This window comes from Meles meles, chromosome 13 (assembly GCF_922984935.1).
Source record: "Meles meles chromosome 13, mMelMel3.1 paternal haplotype, whole genome shotgun sequence".
Lineage (NCBI taxonomy): Eukaryota > Metazoa > Chordata > Mammalia > Carnivora > Mustelidae > Meles > Meles meles.
The window spans coordinates 29,177,159-29,200,616 of NC_060078.1; the positions used below are offsets into that span (position 1 = coordinate 29,177,159).

Here is a 23,458-nt window from a genome sequence, read left to right on the forward strand (position 1 = left end):
TCTACAGTCTGATACTCTATACCAGAAAATAGAACTCAAAAACTTTTTAATTTACAGGCTCAAAAGATAAAGCAAATCTACTGTAGCTCTCAAAGTGATAATATAAATCAGTTATAAAAATCCTCATTATAAATGAATAAATGTTCAACATAAAACAGAGCACGTGGGAGGAGAAAGGGGAGGGAGGAGCAGGAGATGGCCAATCTTAGGAAAATGCCTTATTTATTACTAAAAACTTTCTTCAAGGAAACTTTGTATCCTCCCCTAACAAGTGATGAAATGTCTCTTATTTTACATCATCTCATCTCTAGTTACTCCCATTTTTTTTTTTTTACCAAGTATATAAATATGGAATATATAATGAAGGAAGATTTGAAACAAGTCAATGTTCATCAAGTAAATTAGTAAAACTGTTTACAAAGGTTGCATATTTCTATAACAAAAAAGGTTTATACTTTTTAGATATAAAATGATTAAAGGCTAAACTCTACTATTTTCATTTAAATATACAGAAGTAGCTCTCATAAGAATATCTACATCACATCCAACAGTCCTCTTTAGAAGGTACCAAAGGTACTTTGCAAAAAGCCAGACCCCACTGAGGTACAGAATGTTCCCAAGGATTACTGACTGTAGGCAAACTTGAAATATTTACTTTTAAAAACCTTACAGAAACAATTAAAAAACCATCCTCAATCAGATTAGAATTAAACTATATTTTACCTGCATCTGTAACACTGCATCTGTTTGTAACAGAGTAGTTTTTGCTTGGGCATCAAATACAAATGGATATGTGCAGATTGTAACAGGGATATCTGCCAACTGGAAATAAAAAATTAACATATTAGTACAAACTGATTTGTGATATATTTTTTTGTAGGTACTGTCATTTCTTTTAAAGCTTATCACATTCTTGGTTTATTCACTTAATTGCTGCTCAGGAATTATTAATAAAACATACTTCTTACTTTCAAATATGGAATGTTTACTGATAATGAGGCACTGGAATAACCCCAATTCCCAACCAATAACTCTGATTTTAGGAGGGAATTGTATACTTAAAAGTCCATACAATTGTAAATTACAAGTATCTCCTGTTTAGCATATATTAACTCCGAGATTCAGTGAGTTAGGGTGCAAATATATTCTAAAACTGGGGACTTTTAGGGCATCTAGGTGGGTTAGTTGGTTAGGCGTCCGACTCTTGATTTCAGCTCAGGTCATGACCTCAGGATTTTGAGATGCAGCCCCCTATCAGGCTCCATGCTGGTATGGAGCCTGCTTAAGATTCGCTCTCTCCTTTTCCTCTCGCTCTCTCCTCCACCCTCTTAAAAATAAAAATAAAATAAAATTAGGGGCTCCTATGTTAACCCAGTTCTTATATTTTAGGTCTACTCTAGCAACTGAGGCCAGTAATAAGCAATCTGATTGTCCATTTAACAGGTATTTACTGTATGTCATTAGTATGCCAACAAGTTCAAGAATCTTTCATTCATTCAACCTACAAAGCACAAGTATTATTTTCCCTCAACCTTTAACGTTGAGAAAATTGACCTATTATTGCCATTATCACACTTAATTACTTTAAAATTATTCATCCTAGCAAGTAGTACAGTTATTGACTGACTGCTAAGTATTTTAACAATGCAGAAAAATACAAAGAGCTATGAATTTCCAGCCACAGATTCTTACAGTTGGAGAAGGTTGTATTCCTACCATGTACCCAACAAGACAATGATTTTGTGTCAGCCCTGAAACAAAGCCCCCTGCTGTAAGGTTTCTGTGAAGACAATATACCATGATACAACCCACTTCTGAAGTGCTTAGGAAGTTCTCTTTATTCTGAATTCACATTTCTATACATTACTATGCACTATTTCCTTTTGTATTTCAGTCTTCATTGCAAAGAAGTATATACGCTTTAACATATTTCAAGTCTCCATGCTCTCTTTAAATTGTTTTTCTTCCACAGTAAACATTCCCAGTCTTCCCAGCCTAGTCTGAAAATAATACGGTTTCCACCCCTTCTCCTAAATGCCTATCTAAAAATGTATTTTATCTAAGTCTCTCTTAACAAAAACAAACAAAATAATCCAATAGAGCCCAGTCAGTATAGAATATGATGAGACTATCAACTTTTTGTTGTCAACATATTAGACACAGGCTGAGTTACATTAACATTACATCATCATTCTTCACTGGTTTTCAAATGACATTTTCACCTTGATCCTGTATTTGTGTCACTTCCTACTGATGGCAGGAAGTGATTTCACTACTCTGAAACTCAAAAACTACCGAGATGATTTCTAAAGTCCCTTCTGGTTCCAAGTCTATGATTTCATAATCTTATGTGCTACTTCTATGTGAAGATGAGGAAGCAAACAATATTAGGCCTACGATATAAAGTTAATTCTAAACGTTTCACTGGGAAAAAAACAACCGCCCCCAAAAAAACAGAAGTATGAAAGTATAAAAGAAACATAAAAGCAGAAGTATAAAAGTACAAAAGTATATAAAAGAAAGTATAAAAAAAAAAGTATAAAAGTATAGAAAAAAAAGTATAGAAGTATAAAAGTGTTAAAAAAAAAAAAGAAGGTGGCTTAGGTTTGTTGGTAATGTAAACTGAAGTGCTAGAACTTTATACATTAAGATGGTATGTTATACAAAGTGAGGAAGATGACCATAATGGGTTTATTTAACTTTATTATCATTTTGAGTATCAATTATAGTTTAAAAACTGAAAATCATTTTAGTTCTGTAATATAAAATATTTTCTACCTTACTGGGTAAGCATTTGTCAGAACTTAAAAGTATGCTTTTCTTATTACAAAGGACACATATTAATTTTATACTGGAAGACTTTAGGAGGGTAGAAATTATTTTTACACAAATACTGGTGAAATGCATCATATAGAGATGTAATGTTAACTAAAACAGAGGTTTTACTTTTCTTCAGGAAATTCCTCTGAAATGTTTAATAAGGACAATTCCTATATACTTATTAAAAAATAAAAGCCACACAAAACAGGAACCTTGTGTTCTCCTATCACTTAAGACAAAACAGAGTATTTCCTACTCTGAACATGAGACTACATTACACCAAACTTACCTCAGTTAATCCATGGTTGACATCCTAAGACAGCAGTGCAGAATATAACAGTAATGAGGAAAGAGCAATGTTAGTGTCCAAATTTAACTATTTCTATTCAAAGTAGATTTCATATATTTTGCTATAGCAGAATACTGAATTAACAAAGTAGAACAAAATACACCTACAACAAAACTTACCCTTTGCACGTGCACTTTATCTATCTATTATCTATAAAAATAAGAACTTTGTTTCACGTATCTTGTGGTCATAAACCCATTTGTAGAATTTAGGTAGAACAGGGAAAATAAACCTAAACTTGTTCTTGAAGATGTAATTTTATGTCTCAGTTACTCCACCTGGAAAATGGAGAAAATACTCCCCAGACCTCAGGACTTGATTAATTTTGACAAAATGTTTGAAAAGTCCTTAGTAGATTAAAATGTTACATGTAAACAAAGTGAAGAAAATTAAGCCATTACTTATTTCAACTAATTCATTTTAGTTTGTGTGCTTCCCCTATAATAAACTGTAAACATTGGTTTAACAGTTGTCAGTGAGTTCTGTGAGAACTTGCAGCCAATTATCGAACCTACAGATGGGCCCTCCCCCACCAAACTGCAACTTGTGCCAGAAGTGAGGGCAGTCTTGTGTGGACTATTCCTTCTAGCTTTGCAGTTTGCTAAATGCTCACATGCCTTAGGGGTACCTTTGGAGACTTTAAGATATGAGCAAAGACTTAGTATTCTCTTACTATATTGTGCTAAATAAAACCAAAGCAGTATGAGTGTAAGCAAAATATGACTCCATACAAATCCTGTTCTGAGAAAGGTAACTACTGATTAATATTTTCTTCCAAAAAATTCAGAGTACCAAGGTATCACTAGATAAGTGCCCCTACTGGCAGCGTTAACAAGAACATATTTAGAAGCTGTACTGCAGAGAAAGCCTTTTAGATTACACTCAGTTTAATTTGAAACCAACTTAAAAGGAACATGTGACATTCTTTTATAGTTTATCTGTGGGACATTTTAACTGTGCTATTATTACTATGAAAGTCCACAAGCAAAGAAAAAACCTTTCAATATTTTCTGACTACCTATAGCCTGCTTGATACACTAGATACCAAGACAGTTTATATCATGGGAGATTAATTTTTTTTTCTTAAGTAAATAATAAAACAATATAAATGCACTTTTTTTATTGCTACATGTAAACAGATAAAGGTGCTATGCCTATCATTATGCACTGGGGAAGTCAATAAGATTGTTAGAATTTATGGTGTTACTAAACCACACTAAAGCAGAATCTAAGTTTGACTGTAAGCTGAAAAGAATATAGGAAATAATGGGACATATGGAAAACTTGAGAAAAGAGAGGCTTTTAGATATCAAGTAGAATGACTGTCTAGGAGAGCAGCATCAAAGGGTAAAACAGGTTAAGATCATTATTAGCAATTTCAATTTAAGGGTTAAGGATCTTATACAAAAGCTCAAACCTTTAAAAAGGTAAATGCAAAAAGAAAAAAAGGTAAATGCTTAAAAGAGCAATGGATGAATTCTTCTGGGAAATAGGAGTTGCAAGATAGTTGTTACATTAGTTGCAAACCTGATTCAGTCAAAGTAGTATTTCTAAGAGAATTTTAAAAGGAAAACAAAGTCAAGTGGGGGCTGGAGACAGGCTATCATAAAACATGTGAGGTCAATTAAAAGTCTATTGCTAAAAATATGACATATCATTCAGTGTGTGACCTACTATTGGCTCCAAATCTACATCCTCAAGCACTAGTTGTTGGCTGTTTTTAGACGGGAGTCCTAAAAATGGGTCAAGGCTTGCCTAATTTTAGTTACTCAATGTCCTAGAAGCTGGAGTGAGAAAGGCTTGAAGCAATGTTCAAAAGTCAGGTTCTCATGGTCTAAAACAGACCTCACTAAGGATGGTTTTAATACCAATGTTTAATGATGGTTCCTGTTATAGACAAGAAGATGGAGCTCCTTGGCACATTTTAGTTTTGACAAATTACTAATGGCAAAACATTATACCATTGCTGGTGTCATCTTGATATAATGACATAACACAGGATTACTCTAAAAGGGCATAAAGAGGGGATACTGAAGTTAATGAAGTAATTCCAGTAAAAATGAAAGGTCTTGGTAACTAGATAGAAATGGGATAACTTCTAAAACATGAAGGAAGTGGAAATGTGTAAACATAATTTGGTAATCCAGTGCATAAGGAGTTAATTGAAGAAGTCAGTCAACAAAATATTAATGCCATTAAAAATAACAAGGGAGCTTTAAAAAGCAAGGATGACCTTTTGTAGGAAGTATTACAGTTGCAAGGGAGCACAAATGTACTTTTCTTTTTATTAAATGAGAACAAAACTCAAACCTAGAAAGTACTGATGTATCTTTCCCAAGCTAAGCTGGTTCTCCCCAACTGTCATATCAGTCTTTCTAGTTTGCTGGTGAACATGTCACACTGCTACCTCAGCACTGAACATAGGTAAAGTACAACTTTAACGCCATAGAACAAATAGTGATGATTTATAGATACAGTACAACTAATATCAAATAAATAAGACTTGTGACTTTATATATATATAATGTAGGGGGCGCCTGGGTGGCTCAGTTGGTTAAGCCTCTGTCTTCGGCTCAGGTCACGATCTCAGGGTCTTGGGATTGAGCCTTGCATGGGCTCTCTGCTTGGCGGGGAGCCTGCTTCCTCCTCTCTCTCTGCCTGCCTCTCTGCCTACTTGTGATCTCTCTCTGTCAAATAAATAAATAAAAATTTTAAAAATCTTTAAAAAAATATATGTAATGTAGCATCGAAGACTAAAAACTTCACCAAGTATTTTCACTAGTATCTACTTATATCTGACATGCCTTACATAGCTATATAGTTCTAGAAATAAATGAGTATGTATTTTTAAAAAATGCGTAACATGAAACGTACAGTAATTCAAACTAGCAGACCCAGCATATGCCTTTCTATACTTCATTCTAAACCAGTCAATTTTTACTAAATAAATATTGATGATATGTATGCACAGTAACTAGAAGTTTAAGAAAGGGAAGAAAAAAGAGCAGAGTTTAGGAGCAACTACTAAAGTATTTTCAACTTAAGCAAAGTTAAAAGAAGGTAAGGAAATACACAACTAAGAATAGTACCTAGAAAGTGGAGAAAAATCAAACAGCAGAAGAGAAAGAGAACCCATGTGCCATTTTACTTTGCCAAGAGATTAACTGTAGAGGGAAAAAATAGAGAAAAAACAAAAGGAATTCAAAAGTTTCATACACCAAAATCAGAATCGTGAAAAAAAAAAAAAAAAAAAAACAGAGAAACTTACATAGGAACAAGCAAAAACTTTATAAAAACAAGTAAAAAGAAAGAGGTAAAAAGGGATGGGAAAATGAAAGGGGATGAAGTAAAGTCAGAAGTATCAGCCATATAAAAGGACTCTATAGGAAAAGCAAAGAACTTCACAGAATTAGTTTTTAATGCTTAGGGATCAAGGAAGTGTGTATCTGCTAGATTCTTAAAATCCTTGACTGGGAAAGAAAAGAAATGGAAGAAAAAATAACTCAAAAGATTATTGCATGAAGACAAATAAAATACAGGTAAAATAATTTCCTTGCAGTATTTAAAACAGGGTAAATAAAAAAAAAAACAGGGTAAATAAATAATACCTAAGGACAAATATTCCTTGTAATTCATAGTAATTACATTTTATCAAAGACTTAAGCTTCCACACTGAAGCAATGGAATTATTTCAAGACTATAACTCTTATTTAATAGTGGTATACGTGTATGTACATATACATGTATGTGTGTAGTATGTGTATATACACATGTATATGTATACTTATGTATATACACATACATATCATCACAAAATAGCATGTGATTATCTTTAGGATGGATTCTTTAAAATCTTTCACTTAGAGTGTTAATGTGATAGTTCAGCCTAGAATTAAGACTAGTAATGTAAGCATGAATTTTATTAAAAAGCCCCAGGAAAAAAAGTCCTTAGAGTTATGTGTAAATGTGAAATGTGAAAGTGCTCTGAACTCTCTGAAAGAAAGAAGTTTGTGAAATCCAATGTTATAACATAAATTAATGAACTATGTAAGAGTTGCACAAAGACTTTCTTTCAAAGTAAATGACAGCTTTCTATTCCCAGAGGTAGATTAGAAGAACCCAAATCACAGGTTCTACATTTTGATTTCTAAGATGTGATATTAAACTCACTACGCAAGTTAAAGAACAAGCTTTCTCTCATTCTGTCTACAAATGAAGAGAAAGGAAAAGCATATTGTTGAAAGAGTAGACTAACAGAGGGCAATCATCAAGTATAGCAAACATATAATCTGGAGAGAATGAGAAGCAAAGAAGAAAAGCCTGGAAATTGGAAGGTACTCTTCTACTGCCTCCCCCTTAGCAGAAAACAGCAGAGCTGAAATAGCTCCTAAGGAAATTCAATTTGATATCACCACAGCTATATACCAAAAGAAGCTTGGATACAGGCCTGCCAAACTTAAAAGTAAACATTCAAACCACAACTTTTCCACATAACACCAAGATTACTACAAACTAAAAAATGCTATTAGACTGGCATTTGTCCTACTTGCTCAGAATACAAGTAGTTTATGACCTACATACTAGATATAAATTCAGATGGCAAAGTATCTTTTCATAGTGAGACAGGAGGATATGACTCTCTAAGACAATGTTTCTCAAACTAGGCTTGCAGATCCCTGGAGAATATAATTTTAGGGGTCTATGACTGCTCTGGGAGAATTTGTAATTTTGGTGTTTTTAATACCAGTATTTTAAAAAATTGATTAAAAAAATCTAAAATTAGGATAATCCATTTATAATCCCAGTATTACAATGAAACTCCAAGAGTTGCAATGGTAGTAAATGTAATCACACTGGTGCCAAACAGGAAGCATCTCTGTGTCTAGGACTTCATACAGAAATGATGTGCTTTGTAAGTGAGGGCCAAATGAATATGACATCTCATTCTAAAAGCAAATGTTTCACTGTAGTTCAAATAAAGACAGCAAGGTAACATTAGACACCTCAAAGCCTGTGTATAGGCAGCCAGCAACAGCCATTATTTTACCAGGACTTAACTATGTGCCAAGAACTATGTGCCAATCATTGGTATGATCCATATAAAGTGCCCTAAGCCCTTTATATGGATCATACCAATTAATCTTCTCAGTAACTATAAAAGGTAGGTACTGTTATCTCTAATATACAGAAAAAGAATTAATCATTTCTCCAAGGACACAGAGAGAGTAAATGCTAAGCTTTTACTCTCTGTAAGCTGGGATTTGAATCCAGGTGCTCTTATGTTATACACTACTTTCTCATCATATTTAGGCTGTGAGGTGAGATTCCAGATCATCAAAACAAGTATCCTCCACACTAATATTAACTTGAGTTTTTAAATCTGTAGTCTTACTTATATAAATCTGTTATGGTTTCAGAGTTCTTTTAAAATCTAAGCAGCCAGGGCGCCTGGGTGGCTCAGTGGGTTGAGCCGCTGCCTTCGGCTCAGGTCATGATCTCAGGGTCCTGGGATCGAGTCCCGCATCGGGCTCTCTGCTCAGCAGGGAGCCTGCTTCCTCCTCTCTCTCTGCCTGCCTCTCTGCCTGCTTGTGATCTTTCTCTGTCAAATAAATAAGTAAAATCTTAAAAAAAAAATAAAATAAAAAAAAATAAAATAAAATCTAAGCAGCCAGAGTTTAGAACTAGTGTAGTGTTTGTATATATTTAAATAAGATGATCATAATGTAAGTGAATGCTGGACTTCTTAGAAATTGTTTTACTTTAAAAGGGGTCCATGTATCACTCCAGTTTCAAAAACACTGCTCAAAGACCTAGGGTACCCTACATTGCTTTGTCTGGGCTTATATGCAAAGTCAGGATACTGACACCACGCCCCACCCCGCGCCATGGCTTACCATAACACTTCAGATAAAATCCAAGTTCTTGATCCTAATTTACTAAACCCTCCATGATTTGGTGCCTGTCCATTTCTCTGATCCTTTCCCAAAACTCTTTCAACTTCCATATTTTAGACATACTGGCCTCTTCCTATCCTTCAAACATGTCAAGCTTGTTCTCACCTAAGGTCTTTTACTGGATATTCATTTTTTTCTTGAAATCCTCTTTGGTTTGATCTTATGTGGTTGCTTTTTGTCACTTAGATTATAGCTCATATTTCATCAGACAGGACTCATCAGACAGATTGATTACTCAATTGCAAGAAATCAACCACAGTCTTTCTTTTATTTTAGTTCTCGATAGACTGCAAATTATTAGCTAATATATTTGCTTTACTGGATTACTGTCCATCTTTCCCACCAGATTATGAACTACATAAGAACATGGCCCTTATCCGTCTGGTTTCTCATGTATATCCAATACCTAAATTGATGCCTGTCACTGCAGGTTCTCAATATTCTCAGTATTTGTTAAATGAGCAAATGAGTAGACCTAAATCTATTGAAAGGCTACAAATTTGACCTACAATGATTCTTGGGGTGAGGGGGATCAACAAGTCTCTCCCCTAATCAAGATGCATATACCTAGTGAAGCAAAAGATGTTCTAGAAGTGACCTGATTTCTACAGATTAAGAGTATTCCAAAATGAGCATGCACTAATCACACTGAGATTCTAAAACTACTATATATGTTTGGTGCCTACTACACTTATTCCAGACACTATTAGAAGTACTGGTGAATAAAATCATAGAGTGCCTATCCACAAGGAACTTGCAGCTGGTGCCTAGCAAGCCATGAAAGGCTACTCAGCCTTCTACAACTGCTACAGACACATTGCTTAAATTACCTACTTCACGGGGAAAAAAGTTGGCCTCAAGTATACTATAATGGTTAGCAGCAAATCTGTTTTAGATCTGCCTACTCACTTCTATATTAAAGTTCTGTGTGTCTAAATGAAGCTTTATAAGACTGCTATTATTTTAATGCGACATGAAGTATCTAGTTATTAGAAATTTAGCCACATGGGAAGGGGTATGTACACATGGGGGTTTAGGTCAAAACTCTGAAAATTAAGAACTTATGAAAGTGGGGAAACTAGAACCAATGGTCCTACAACTCTCTTCTGATAATTCTGAGGCACTAATTTCACAACAGTAATACATTCCTAGAGCTCCAGTATCAGGGACTCCAATATTCTCAACATGAGAGAATTTAGAGGCAACCTCAAGAAAAATAAGTGAAAGTTAAGAATCTGTGTCATATTTGCGTTTTTCTTTAGTTTGGCTGGGCTTTGGTATAAGAGCGGAATGTCTACTTATAAATACTGCAGAGTAAGTAGCTATCCCTTCCCAATGTGTTTTTATTTCAAAAATAAGATCTGAATAAAAGCTCTGAAAAAACTCTGGTGTTTCAAAAACAAGCAATTGTTTCTTTTCTGAGAATAAATGATACATAAAGATGAAATCATAAGATGCAATAGGAAACATACCATTCCATAGGCCTGCTGTTGGACCCAGTTGATATAATCATTCCTTATGTCTATTAATTCTTGTACTTCATGTATGTAAAATTTATCATACTGTATAATCTGTCCCGATTTCTCATTTACCTACAAAAAAAAGTATAATTATCATTAAGTTTAACCAGTACCTAATAAAGAGATTTAAAATGTTTAAATAGAAAAAGTCTTGAGATTTCTTAGCTAATTTTGCCTTTCTATAAAAAAATTTTACTGAGTATCTACTATATGCAAAATGTTAGTTAAGTGCTATGTGAAACATAAAGAGGTCTAAGACGGAATATATGCATGTAGTACCTCAAAATCTACTAAAAAAAGAAAGATACTTCTGTTACCACCACATGAGATATGTACCATTAAAGTATACATGGTATAGAAAAACTAGAATCTCTAAGAACTTCTGCCTGGGAAATAGGAATTAAGTAATAATAAGAATAGCTAATGCTTGGGGCGCCTGGGTGGCTCAGTGAGTTAAAGCCTCTGCCTTCAGCTCAGGTCATGATCCCAGGGTCCTGCGATCGAGCCCCACATCGGGCTCTGCTCTGCAGGGAGCCTGCTTCCTCCTCTCTCTCTGCCTGCCTCTCTGCCTGGCTGTGATTTCTGTCAAATAAATAAAATATTAAAAAGAAAAGAAAAGAATAGCTAATGCTTGTTAAGTGTTAACTCTGTACTGTCATCTGAATAAAACTAAGAGGTGATATTTGGGTAGGGCACAAAAAAAATGAAGAGAGGGCAAATTACCACCCTAAAAATTACTCACTAATTACAAATCCTTGCAGTGAAGAGCACTATGACTGAGTGATCAAATCAATCACCACTGATACTGAGACAAATATAATGCTCCTGATGATAATGCAAAATAGAAGTACAGGCATCATATATGAAGCAGAAAAACATTTAACCCGAATCTAATCAAGTCTCAACCTAAATTCCAGTTCATAGGTAATCCAAGAGATAGAGGACCAAATTAAGTATCACAATAAGGAAATAATAAAATATTCTGATTGTAGGACTTTCATAAGAAGACTGGCCAGGAATCTACAAACAGTTAAGGGAATGCGATAAAAAAGTGGGGGTTGTTATAAATTAAGAGAGACATACAAGGGTTCTGGTGCTGGATACAGCAGAGCTCTTTATGTCAGACTAACCTCCTGACAACAACAATTATAAACTCTGGATAATATATGTAACTCCGACAATCCGAAAACACTGGAGATCAACCAAAAGCAAGCAGAAACAGGAAGGCACAATCTTTGAAAGAAGCATGGGTGATACACATTTTGGCCCAAGGGAGTACTTACAAATCAGCGTCAGGTTAAGGGGGTAAAACCTCAAACACAAAGCAGCAGTTTTACCAGACAGAAGAGGCAAATGTTACAAAGTGAGGCAGCCAATGAGGGAGAAGAATCCCAGAAAGGAATCCAGAGGGTGAAGCTATAAAACTAGCATGCAAAGTACCCCCACATCTTTTGTTTTTTTGTTTTTTTTTTTAAATGCATTTTTATTTATTTGAGGGAGAGAGACCAAGCAAGTAAGCAAGTAGTGCCAGCAGGGGGAGGGGTAGAGGGAAAGGGAGCTCAACTCTACTTGGGACTTGATCCCAAGACCCTGGGATCATGACTTCAGCCAAAGGCAGTCGCTTAATTGACTGAGCCACCCAGGCACCCCACTTTGGCTAACCTCTCAAACTTTGAGGGCACAAGGTGAGACTTGGGCGGTGAGGGTTGGGGGGGGGGCGGGAATACAACCCAGCAGAAAGCAGCAACTTGGGAGGCTACTCTTAAAGCAGACTTTAAGACAAGCATTTCTGGAGAAAAAAATGCACATTTGATAGGCATAACGATAAAAGGACTGATTTATCAAGAAGTCATATAACAATTCCAAATTACCAGTGCTTCGAAAATAGATCTATCGAAAACAGACGAAGGGAGGACTGACAGAATTTGTTGCTAATTTTAATACCCCTCTCTTGGTAACTGATAGGAAAAAAAAGAAAAAGAAAAAGAAAAAGAAAAAACCACCAAGCACCAAAGATCTGAACAATTTCAACCATCCTGAATTCACCATAATAGAATATTCCACCCAACAACTGTACATAGAATGTTCACTAAAATACTAAAATAAAATATCCTGGGCCACAAAACAAGTCTTAACAAATACATTTAAAAGAATCCAAGGTGGGGCACCTGGATGGCTCAGTGGGTTAAAGCCTCTGCCTTCGGCTCCGGTCGTGATCTCAGGGTCCTGGGATTGAGCCCCACATCAGGCTCTCTGCTCAGCAGGGAGCCTGCTTCCTCCTCTCTCCCTGCCTGCCTCTCTGACTACTTGTGATCTCTGTCTATCAAATAAATAAATAAAATCTTTAAAAAAAAATTAAAGAATCCAAGGTATAACGAAGTATGTTCTCTGACCACAATGGAATTAAACGACAAGTCAGTAACTAAGATATTTGGAAAATTCTAGCACACTGCAGTCTATCCGGTCAATACCTCTAAATTACCCAAAAATGTATCTTGAATCCATCAAAGAGCTAAAGCCGTAAGATAATCAAGTAGTCTGAAACCCAAAGATTGAAAGATACTTCCAAAGAAAAATCAGAATGCCAGAAATTTTAAATTTCCCAAAAGAAAATTCCAGACTAAGATAGTTTGATGAATTCTATCTAACACTTAACGAAGAAATAATACCAATCTTAAACTCAGAAAAGAGAGAATGAGGGATTATTTCTTAATTCATTTTATGAAGTTAGAGTAACCTTGATACTAGAAGTTGATGACAATACAAGAAAAAAATGATCAGATCAACATCCTTCATGAATACAGACCTAAAACCTTCAATAAAATATTAGCAAATTAAGCCCAATAATATATATAAAGTATAACATATAATGCCCAAGTGGTATCCCAGGAATGCAAGGTTGGTGTATCATTCAAATATTAATGAATTTCACTATGTTTCAGAAAAAAAGTCAGAAAAGAAAAAAATGGCTTGTTCATCTCCACAGATGCACAAAAAAGCATCTAACAAAATTCAGCAACTCTTCATAATAAATACTCAGAGCAAAACAGGAATAGATGGGGACTTCTTTGAACAGATAAAGCCCACCTAAAAAACACAAAACACTACTGACTGCTTTTTTTTTTTTTTTTTTTAAGATTTTATTTATTTATTTGACAGAGAGAGATACAAGTAGGCAGAGAGGCAGGCAGAGAGAGTGAGAGGGAAGCAGGCTCCCCGTCGAGCAGAGAGCCCGATGCGGGACTCGATCCCAGGACCCTGAGATCATGACCTGAGCCGAAGGCAGCGGCTTAAACCACTGAGCCACCCAGGCGCCCCTGACTGCTTTCTTTTTAAGATCAGGAACTAGGGAAGGATGTCTTCTACAACTACAACCATTAATAGTCAATATTGTTGGTAAGTATTATTAGTCAATAAGGGAAGAATATAACATGCTTTTGTGTACATAAAAAATCCAAATGAAATCTGTAAGAGAATTACTGAAACTAATAAATTAATCTACCAAGGTCACAGGGAATAAGACCAATACACAAAACACAACTGAATTTCTCCATACTACCAAGAAACAACTGGAAAATAAAAAAATTAAATTCATTTACAGTAACAACAAAATATTTAGGAATAAATTTAACAAAAGATGTTTAAGACCTCAGAACTGCAAAAGACTGCTGACAGAAAATAGAGACCCAAATACATAAAGATATATACTTTGTTCACAAACAGTAAAAGACTAATAAGACTCAATAAATGGGGAAAAAAAAAGAATAAGAAGTAGAAGGAAAAAAGAAATTTGACTCAACTCTAGTTTTTTAAAAAGCAGCAATACAAAAATATTTTTGGCACAACAGAAGAAATTTGAATATGCCTGGATAGTCAGGTAGATAATATTACAGAATTACAATTAATTTCCATAAAAAAAATAATAGTTTTGCTGTTATATAGGAAAATGCCCAAGAAGAAGAATGCTGAGGTGGCATCAGGATTTACTTTCAAACAACAAGAAAAAAGTATATACACACACATATATGGTGCTCGCTTCGGCAGCACATACACACACATATATGGAAAAGCAAATGTGACAGCATGTTAATAATTACTGAATCTAGAATGGAGGGTATGTATCTATTTCGTTTGTCTTTCAATGTTTGTATATAAAGATATTCAAAATAAAAATTGAAGATTAAAGTAAGTGAAAAGTATTTTATTTATTTATTTATTTATTTTTGAAAAGTATTTTAAAACAAAGTCTGAGGAAGAAAATTTTAGGCAAAGAGAAGAGCATGAACTAAAAGAGAAAAATTTCATAGGAAAATTAGGTTTTCGAGTCAATAAATGATAGAATAAGAATGGCATTTTATTAAAATTTTCTGTTGATGGTGTGAAATACAGTCAAAAGTAAGTACAGAGGCTGGTGGAGGAAATAAATCAAGATATTAAAGATTCAAGATTTCTAGATAATAAGAAAGAATGCAGAGGCTGTGGTAGCTAACTGATATCGACAAGAGTCAAAACCAACTTCAAAATTCAAGCATGAGGAACTGAAAATACGAACTGTATTTTCACAATATGTGAAAACACAGTTTTATATGTGTAACACAAACACATATAAGTCAGGAAAAGAAGACAGTTCTGGTAGGAAAGGACAGCTGGGAAGGCAAGAAATTTGGTATTAAGTCATTTTTTATTTTAAAATGATGGCAAGAGAAAGGTTTGCCTAAAACACATAACTGAGAACATTTTCCTTAAAGGAGACAAAACTGTGGCAGGAGCTGAGAGAGAGGTAGAAAGTAAAACAAAAAAGGTCAAATACAGACCACTAGGAAAGATGGCACATTTAGGGGAAGAAAATAAGACATCAAAAAAAAAAAAAAACCCGAAAACCAATCTGATCTACACACAAACTAAATAAAACTTGCTAAACATCCTACAAAATGTAACAAAGGTAGGTGCTTATAATTAAAAAAAAAAAAAAACTAAACCAACTAAACAACATTCAAAAAGGAAAAAAAGAAATCATTAAGTAGAGGTATGAGACAGTACTTATGTCCAAACAGGTGCCCTATAGCCACAAGACGAATGGACAAATAAAATTAGAAATACACACACACACACACACACACACACACACACACACACACGTAGTTTGTGCTTCTAATGACACTTCACACTTTCACTGAAATGCAAATTTTACCTTAAAACCCCTCAGATGTTATGTTCCACAAATAAAATAATAATAGCTATCATTATGGACCACTGAGTAGACGCCATGCACATTACCTCATTTAATCTTTAAAACAACCCTGACACAGACACTATTATTATCACAGATGAATATACTAAGGCTTAGAGTTCAAGAATCTTAACCAAGGTCACAGAGCTAAGAGCCAGAAATCTAACACAGACCTCTGTTACAGACATGCGCTTTTTTTTTTTTTTTTTTAAGATTTTACTTATTTATTTGTCAGAGAGAGAGAGAGCGCACAAGCAAAGGAGTGGCAGGCAGTGGGAAAAACAGGCTTCCCACTGAGCAAGGAACCCTATGTGGGACTTGATCCCCAGAACCCTGGAATCATGACCTCAGCTAAAGGAATACACTTAACCAACTTCCCTGTACTCTTTATTTTTTTAATACACATGCATTCTGAGGGCACCTAGGTTGCTCAGTCGGTTAAGCACTGACTGTTGATTTCAACTCAGGTCATGATCTCAGGGTTGTGAGATGGGAGCCCATGTGGTGCTCCAGAGTTAGTGGGGAGTCTGCTTGAAATTCTCTTCCTTTGTCCTTCCCTGTGCACACATGCACACTCTCTCTGATAAAATCTTAAAAAAAAAAACAACACCTTGGGGCGCCTGGGTGGCTCAGTGGGTTAAGCCTCTGCCTTCGGCTCAGGTCATGATCTCAGGGTCCTGGGATCGAGCCCCGCATCAGGCTCTCTGCTTGGCAGGGAGCCTGCTTCCTCTTCTCTCTCTGCCTGTCTCTCTGCCTACTTGTGATCTCTCTGCTCTCTGTCATATAAATAAATAAAATCTTAAAAACAAAAAAAACACCTTAACTCACTATATGACAATTTTATTCCTCAGTATATGTTCATATATATATGAATACATATGAATGACTACTTGCATAGATAAATGTGTGCAACATATATTTAGAATATATACAAAAACATACTTTGTATTAACGTTTAAAACTGTAATTAAGGGGTGCCTGACTGGCTCAGTCAGAAGAGCATGTGGCTTTTGATCTTGAGGTCATGAGTCTGAGCCCCACATTGGTTGCATTGATTACGTTAAAAATAAACTTCGTTTTATTATTTCCTTCTTAAGATTTTATTTATTTATTTGACAAGGGGTAGGGGGGAGAGCAAGCACAAGCAGGGAGAGTGTCAGGCAGAGGGAGAAGCAGGCTCCTGCTGAGTAGGAAGCCCAATGTGGGGCTCAATCCCAGGACGCTGGGATCATGACCAGAGAAAAGGCAGCCACTTAACCAACTGAGCCACCCAGACACCCCAATAAATAAACTAAAAAAATTTTTAAATAAATAAATAGTCACCAAGTATAACCAATGCTTGATCCTGTGGCCTCCTCTTAAGAGAAAAAATAACCCAGTTTAAGAAGCATATGTTAATAATACTGCATTCACATCTGACTCTTGATTTCAGCTTAGGTCATGATCTCAGGGTCATGGCATCAAGTTCTGCATTGGGCTCCACATTCAATGGGGAGTCAGCCTGAGATTCTCTTTTTCTTGCCCCCCATGTCCCTGACATGTGCAAGCACATGCATGTGCACTCTCTCAGATAAATAAACAATCTTTAAAAGAAAATGCTGCTGCTGTCATTTTCAAAGTTGATACTTTTAATCCCTCTATTTGGTGACAAAAGCACTCTGAGTCTTTTTTTCACTGTTTGATTAAATTTTTATCTGTGGTCAGGATACACATTTGGGAAAAACTGACCAGAGTAAAACTGTTATTTCTGGCTTTCAAACAAAATAAAGATACTTAGTTTATATATGGCGATCAAAACCCTCATCCTAGAGCAGCGGTCAGCAAACTATATATATAATGCTATGAGCCAAATCCTGCCCTCAGACTGATTTTGTAAATAAAGTTTTACTGGAAAGGAGCCATGTCCCTCCATTTACATACTATCTGCAGCAGAGTTGAGAACTTTTTTTTTTTTTTTGAGAGTTGAGTAATTTCAAGAGAAATCATATGGCTTGCAAGGCGTAAAATACTACTATCTTTACAGGTAAAATCTGCAGGCCCTTGTCCTAGTATCTTTAGTGAAGATCTTTCTACTAAAAAATAAAACATACACAATACTTACACAAAAAACTCTTTGCCTTTTCCCTGCCAATATTTGTTTATAAACATACACACCAACTTTTAATCACATTGGACCCTAAAATTTACTGAGTCCTATATAAAATGACTCACATCTCACTGACCAATATATATTTTTATCTTAAATATTTTAGATTTTAAAAGATAAATTGTAGTTTCCTTCACCAATAGCAACCAATGTTTGCAGTTTGTATATCCTACAGATAGATGTTTTTGAAAAGAAGTGCTATGCAAGAATAAAAAACAATTCAGAAACCAGTTTTGGCTCAAAATAGACAAATATCAAATTTACACTGGGGGAAATTATGGCTGATACTTAATTCAGTCACAATGATTTAACTAAAGAGAAAATCAGTTAATACTGCTTCTAATAAAAACAGGGAAATTAAACAAGAAGACTGATCTAAAAGACCTGCATATATTTACGTATAAAATCAACAGTCTAAAAAAAATATATACACACACACACACACACACATTTGTATGGCAGATAACATTGACATTATTTTCTCCAGGAAGCCTTCCTTTATTCTTCAGAGTTATGAGCCCTCTTATGTGTTTTCATAGCACCCTTTATATTCCTCAATCTAGCACTTACCATGCTTTATAACAAATGTTTATTTATTTGTATGTCTATACTGTTCTATATTTACAATCTCAGCAAGGGCAGAAATCACATCTTTTCTTTATAACTGCATCCCTAATGTCTAATACAATGATAACATAGTAGGCTCTCAATAAACATTTGTGAAATGAATAAAAAAGAAGAAATCCCAAGTTTAAAACAACCTATACAGTAGTATTATGGCCTAAAATACACAAAATAAAATCTATGTATGTTTAATCACAACACTTCTATTTCACTTTTCATTACTGTTTAGTATTCTGGTTCATTAACCTCAGTTCAGAGGTGGTATATGTTAAGTATATATGTATGCCTTATCTGTTTGGTTTATTTAAGTGTTCCTTAACAACAACAAAAAAAATTTGAAAATCACTGATTTAGAAGATTACCATGATATGTAGCAATTGGGCTAGAGATGCCAAGTCAGTCTTCTCTTTAGGTGTATCAGTATCTCTACAATGTACTGTGTCAAAACTCAAAAACTACTAAATAATTGAATGACTTGCCAATAAACTCATTTATTTGGTAATATATCCATTCCTGACAGCAAGTACCAGAGCTACCTTTCTTATAATACCATTTGGAACACTGGGAATGATTTTTAACTTAAAAGCTTTTGAAAGGACATGACATAAGGGAGGAACCAGTCATCCACATATCCTGAAATGATTAGTAAACACAGTCCAATTCTCTAGTTCCTGATCTAGTTCCTAATCCTTGACCAGTAGGTCAAGAAGGCAACTATTTGAGGAAACTTCTAATTTTCAACCATGGAGCAAAGAGAAGGAATATAAACACAGTTGTCAGAGAGAAGGTGTTTTTGAAAATACAAGTTTCTGATAAGCAACTTGGGTTTCACTAAAAATGAAAATGAATCATCCTTGATGATAATATCCACAACTATCTATTTGTGGCAGATTAGGACCAAGGAAAGTTTTCTTCAAAGTAAGAGGAGGAGAAAGATAAGTGATTGCCCTAAAGACTCCCAGTAAGAGATGCTTCAAACATTAATGCTTCAGACATTAATACCATTATCATTCTGCTTTTGAGTGTAACAACTTCAAACAACAACCCAGTTTCCTCATAACCCAATAAATCAAATTGAAAGTAGCCATTTCCCAAATGGTGGTGGTGGTGGTAACAAAATCATTGCCTTATGAAAGTAGAATAATTACATATATTATATAATTTGAATAATACATTAATTGTGGGAAACTTTCAGGCCAGTATTTTAATCCTTATTTTATAGATAATTCTCCATTTACATATATGATAAAGGAAAAGGCTTGTTCAAAACCACACCGATAGGAAGCAGCAAAAATAGTCTTTTAACAATAAAATGCTACCTGCGATTATGTAAGTATGAACCTCTAGATCTAGGGGCATAAAATAAAAGCAAACCCCTTTCTAAACATGTTCTATTACCAAACCAAAAGAGAAGTACTTTTGTAGCAACATGGACGGGACTGGAAGAGATTATGCTGAGTGAAATAAGTCAAGCAGAGAGAGTCAGTTATTATATGGTTTCACTTATTTGTGGAGCATAACAAAGAACATGGAGGACATGGGGAGATGGAGAGGAGGGAAATTGGAAGGGGAGATGAACCATGAGAGACTATGGACTCTGAAAAACCTGAGGGTCTAGAAGGGGTGGGGGGTGGGAGGTTGGGGGAACAAGGTGGTGGGTATTAGTGAGGGCACGTATTGCATGGAGCACTGGATGTGGTGCAAAAACACTGAACACTGTTATGCTGAAAAGAAATTAAAAAAAAAAAAAGAAGAAATGGCAGGGACTTTGGAAGCAGATCTGTATTTGTATTTCGATTCTCTTATTTATTGGTTTATGACTTTTGACATTTAGATTAAGGGGTTTTATAAACTACAGAGTTTAAAAAGTTAAATGAAGAATATATGTAAAGTGCTCACATGAATTAATGTAGAAGGGACGTTCTAATCTTGGCCAGTGTTAAAATTATTTCCTCTTCCCTTTTAGCCAGCAAGAACACGGGATCCTAGTTTCTAGCATTGCTCCATCAAAAAAGTCTCTGGAGATGGAGTCCCATAGGGTTCTACCTCAGTACAAGTTGAGGCTTCTAAACTAGGCAAAGAACTTAAGTTACTTGCTCAAGTTCAGTCTTCAATTATTAAAAAAAAGTTCAATTTCTCTTCCTTCTCCCACCTTCCCTTTAACTTGTGGTAAAGACATAGCTAAAGAAACCAATTTTTTTTTTAAAGAAGTAATAAAGATAAACAGATAAAGAAGAGAGTGAATAATTATTTGGCAATAGGGTACAGCTGACAAAGGATGATTCACTGAAGTAACAGTAAAACAGAGTCCAGAGGAAAGAAAAAAAAATCTAATTAATCTCTTGAATCCTAGACAAAAGGCACACAGAAAAGCAAAAACTCATCCTATGAAGACAGAGGATTTTAATAGAAGTTTACTGCAGAATTCAATTAACCCTAAAATGCTGCAAGAAAGCCTTATTCTGGGAAAGGAAAAAGAATGACTTGTTTTCCCATGGAAAGAAATGGCAATCATCTCTTCAATTATAGTAAGAGAATTACTAGGAATCCTGAACATACTCAATACCAAAGAAAAAAGTAAATTCAAGAAGTTTAACTGAGGAAATACCCAGGAACTTCACTAAAAGAGTAAGAAGGATTATCTCTTTTATCCCTTAATATTTATCTTAGTACTAGGCAAGAAGGGTCTGAAAATGCTAAAGAAGCTATTAAGGAGAGGAAACTAAAGATTAAAGGTTCCAGTGGGTTTTTTAGTCATTCTAGAGATAAGAAACATATGCTTCTCCCTTAGGTCATGTCTCCCAAAGTAGCTTCTCAAGAATACCAAATGGCATAACAGAGATATACCTACCAGCTGTCAGGGATGTCTCAAATCCATCTTTAATCAAACAGCTGAGACTCTACTTCTTCATGTAACTTTGAACTGCTACAAGTGTAAAGGGTACTATTTCTTACACTGGGAAGAAGGGCAGGAAAGAACAATAGGCAAATTAATGAATTATATATGGTTCCAATTTCAAGTTAGTTATTTGTTTCAAATGGAATATTCTACTTTGATTGAAACCATTAGTACCCAATAACAAAAGAACTTGAGTTTAAATATTCATAATCACAACCAGGATGCAATCTCTCATATAATAACCACTTATAAATGACAAAAATCATATTTAAACTAATTATGTTCTTCACAAAGAAATGTAAGGAGATTTCTAATTCATTAGTATGCTATTGTTCTGCCCAACTACAGACAAGTTATCTACAAATGCCTAACAAAGTCAATTAAGACCAAAGCTCCAAAGTATGTATTATTTTTTTAAAGAAAAATTTAGTTAACTTTTCTAAATATCTGTAATCTGTATCTCTTAAACTAACCTAAATCTATAATATTAATGTTAAAATAAACATCATCAATCTATTAGGCAGCAATGAGGAAAGAGGAAAATAAAAGAACTACTGGACATACCCTATGCAGTATTTCTAAAACCTTTAATGCAGTATGAAGGAAATTGTTGAAAATTCTTCTTTCAGAAGGGGGGATGCCGATCTTGTAGAGTTTCAAAAGATGTACCACAACTTCCTTAAAAAGTTCTACAATCTTGAGGAACAGCGGAGGTTCAAGTACTGACCACCAGTTTTCTGTTATTAAAGGGTGAACATACAAAGAAAATGAATTTTTTAAAAAAGAATCACAATTTTCAAAATCATACAAGACTTTTCTTCTAAAAGCAGTACTCTCAACCCTCTCAAAATCCCAGGAAGATCCATATAACACAGTATTTTATGTAACATTTCTAGAGTTCATAGACATCATCCTGCTCTCAAAGATTACTGTTCTGAAAGCTCTCAGAAGCAAAAATAAAGTACAAAAGGTCTTCTGAATTCTTTTTGTGGCTTCCTAAATTATATTAAAAACTTAATACTATACCTAATATTAAAATCAGTTATTAAAAAGGACTTACAGGGTGGGTACCTGGCTAGCTCAACAGGAGGAGCATGGGACTTTTGATCTCAGGGTCAGGAGTTTGAGACCCATTTTGGATGTACAGATCACTAAAAATAATAAACTAAAAAAAAAAACCCCGCACCACACCTTTAAAAAAAAGTGCTTTGAAAAATCAGAATGTTAATTTTTAAACATGCTAAAGTTCCAATATTTAGGGATCTTTTCAAGTTTTATCTTTCAACCTAACAAAGTTGAAATATTGTGAAGTATAACACCTTTAAAATGCAAGGTAATCCTGAAAATTGGATACTGAGTAGTATGTAAAGTATTAACATGTCTGTTCTTCCCCACATATTTGTTTGTAGTTGTTAATTGCAAACACCATAATCTTATGAGGCAGCCAGAAATAAAAAAACTTTTGACAACATGGAAGGAAATACTCTTGTGAGTCCCTGCTTCACTTACTGAGGATTCTACACTTTGCTTAACTACTTCCTCTGCTCACTCTTAGCCTAAAACTTTCTGTACTGATTTTATGACTTCTATATATCTTAGCTTCATAAATCAATAAATTCTATCAGCAAAGAAAGTACTAGGTTAAATGTAGCAAGCAAACTATAATGGCCAGGAGACAGAGATGAAATCTGGACAAATTGAGAAATTAAGTTGAGAAAAGTTTAGGCCAAAAAATTACAGTGGATAAGAGATAGAACAACAAGATCAGATTAGTGGTAGAATCTCATCTACATTCAGAGAAATAAAATCAAACATGGGGAAATTAGCAGGTAAGAGATATACAAGGCAAAGAGTTTATAACAGAGTTCAAGAAGGATTTAATACCCATCTTTGTTCAGTTTTAATTGTTCCTCCAC

General features: G+C 34.7%; 1 protein-coding gene across 6 annotated transcripts in view; it reads right to left on the reverse strand.

The window, feature by feature from the left end:
- Positions 1-23,458, reverse strand: part of HERC4 (HECT and RLD domain containing E3 ubiquitin protein ligase 4) — a 131,309-nt gene that overhangs the window by 31,951 nt on the left and 75,900 nt on the right. For 4 of the 6 annotated variants that reach the window (XM_046027437.1, XM_046027438.1, XM_046027440.1 and 1 more), the window contains exons 14-17: positions 22,107-22,279; positions 10,596-10,715; positions 3,110-3,133; positions 724-822 (exon numbers count right to left, since the gene is read on the reverse strand). In XM_046027437.1, the coding sequence (XP_045883393.1) occupies positions 724-822; positions 3,110-3,133; positions 10,596-10,715; positions 22,107-22,279 (416 nt within the window). Of the gene's footprint in view, positions 1-723; positions 823-3,109; positions 3,134-10,594; positions 10,716-21,494; positions 21,600-22,106; positions 22,280-23,458 lie in introns of those variants that run through there. The other 2 variants (XM_046027439.1, XR_006821272.1) reach the window with 2 other exon arrangements.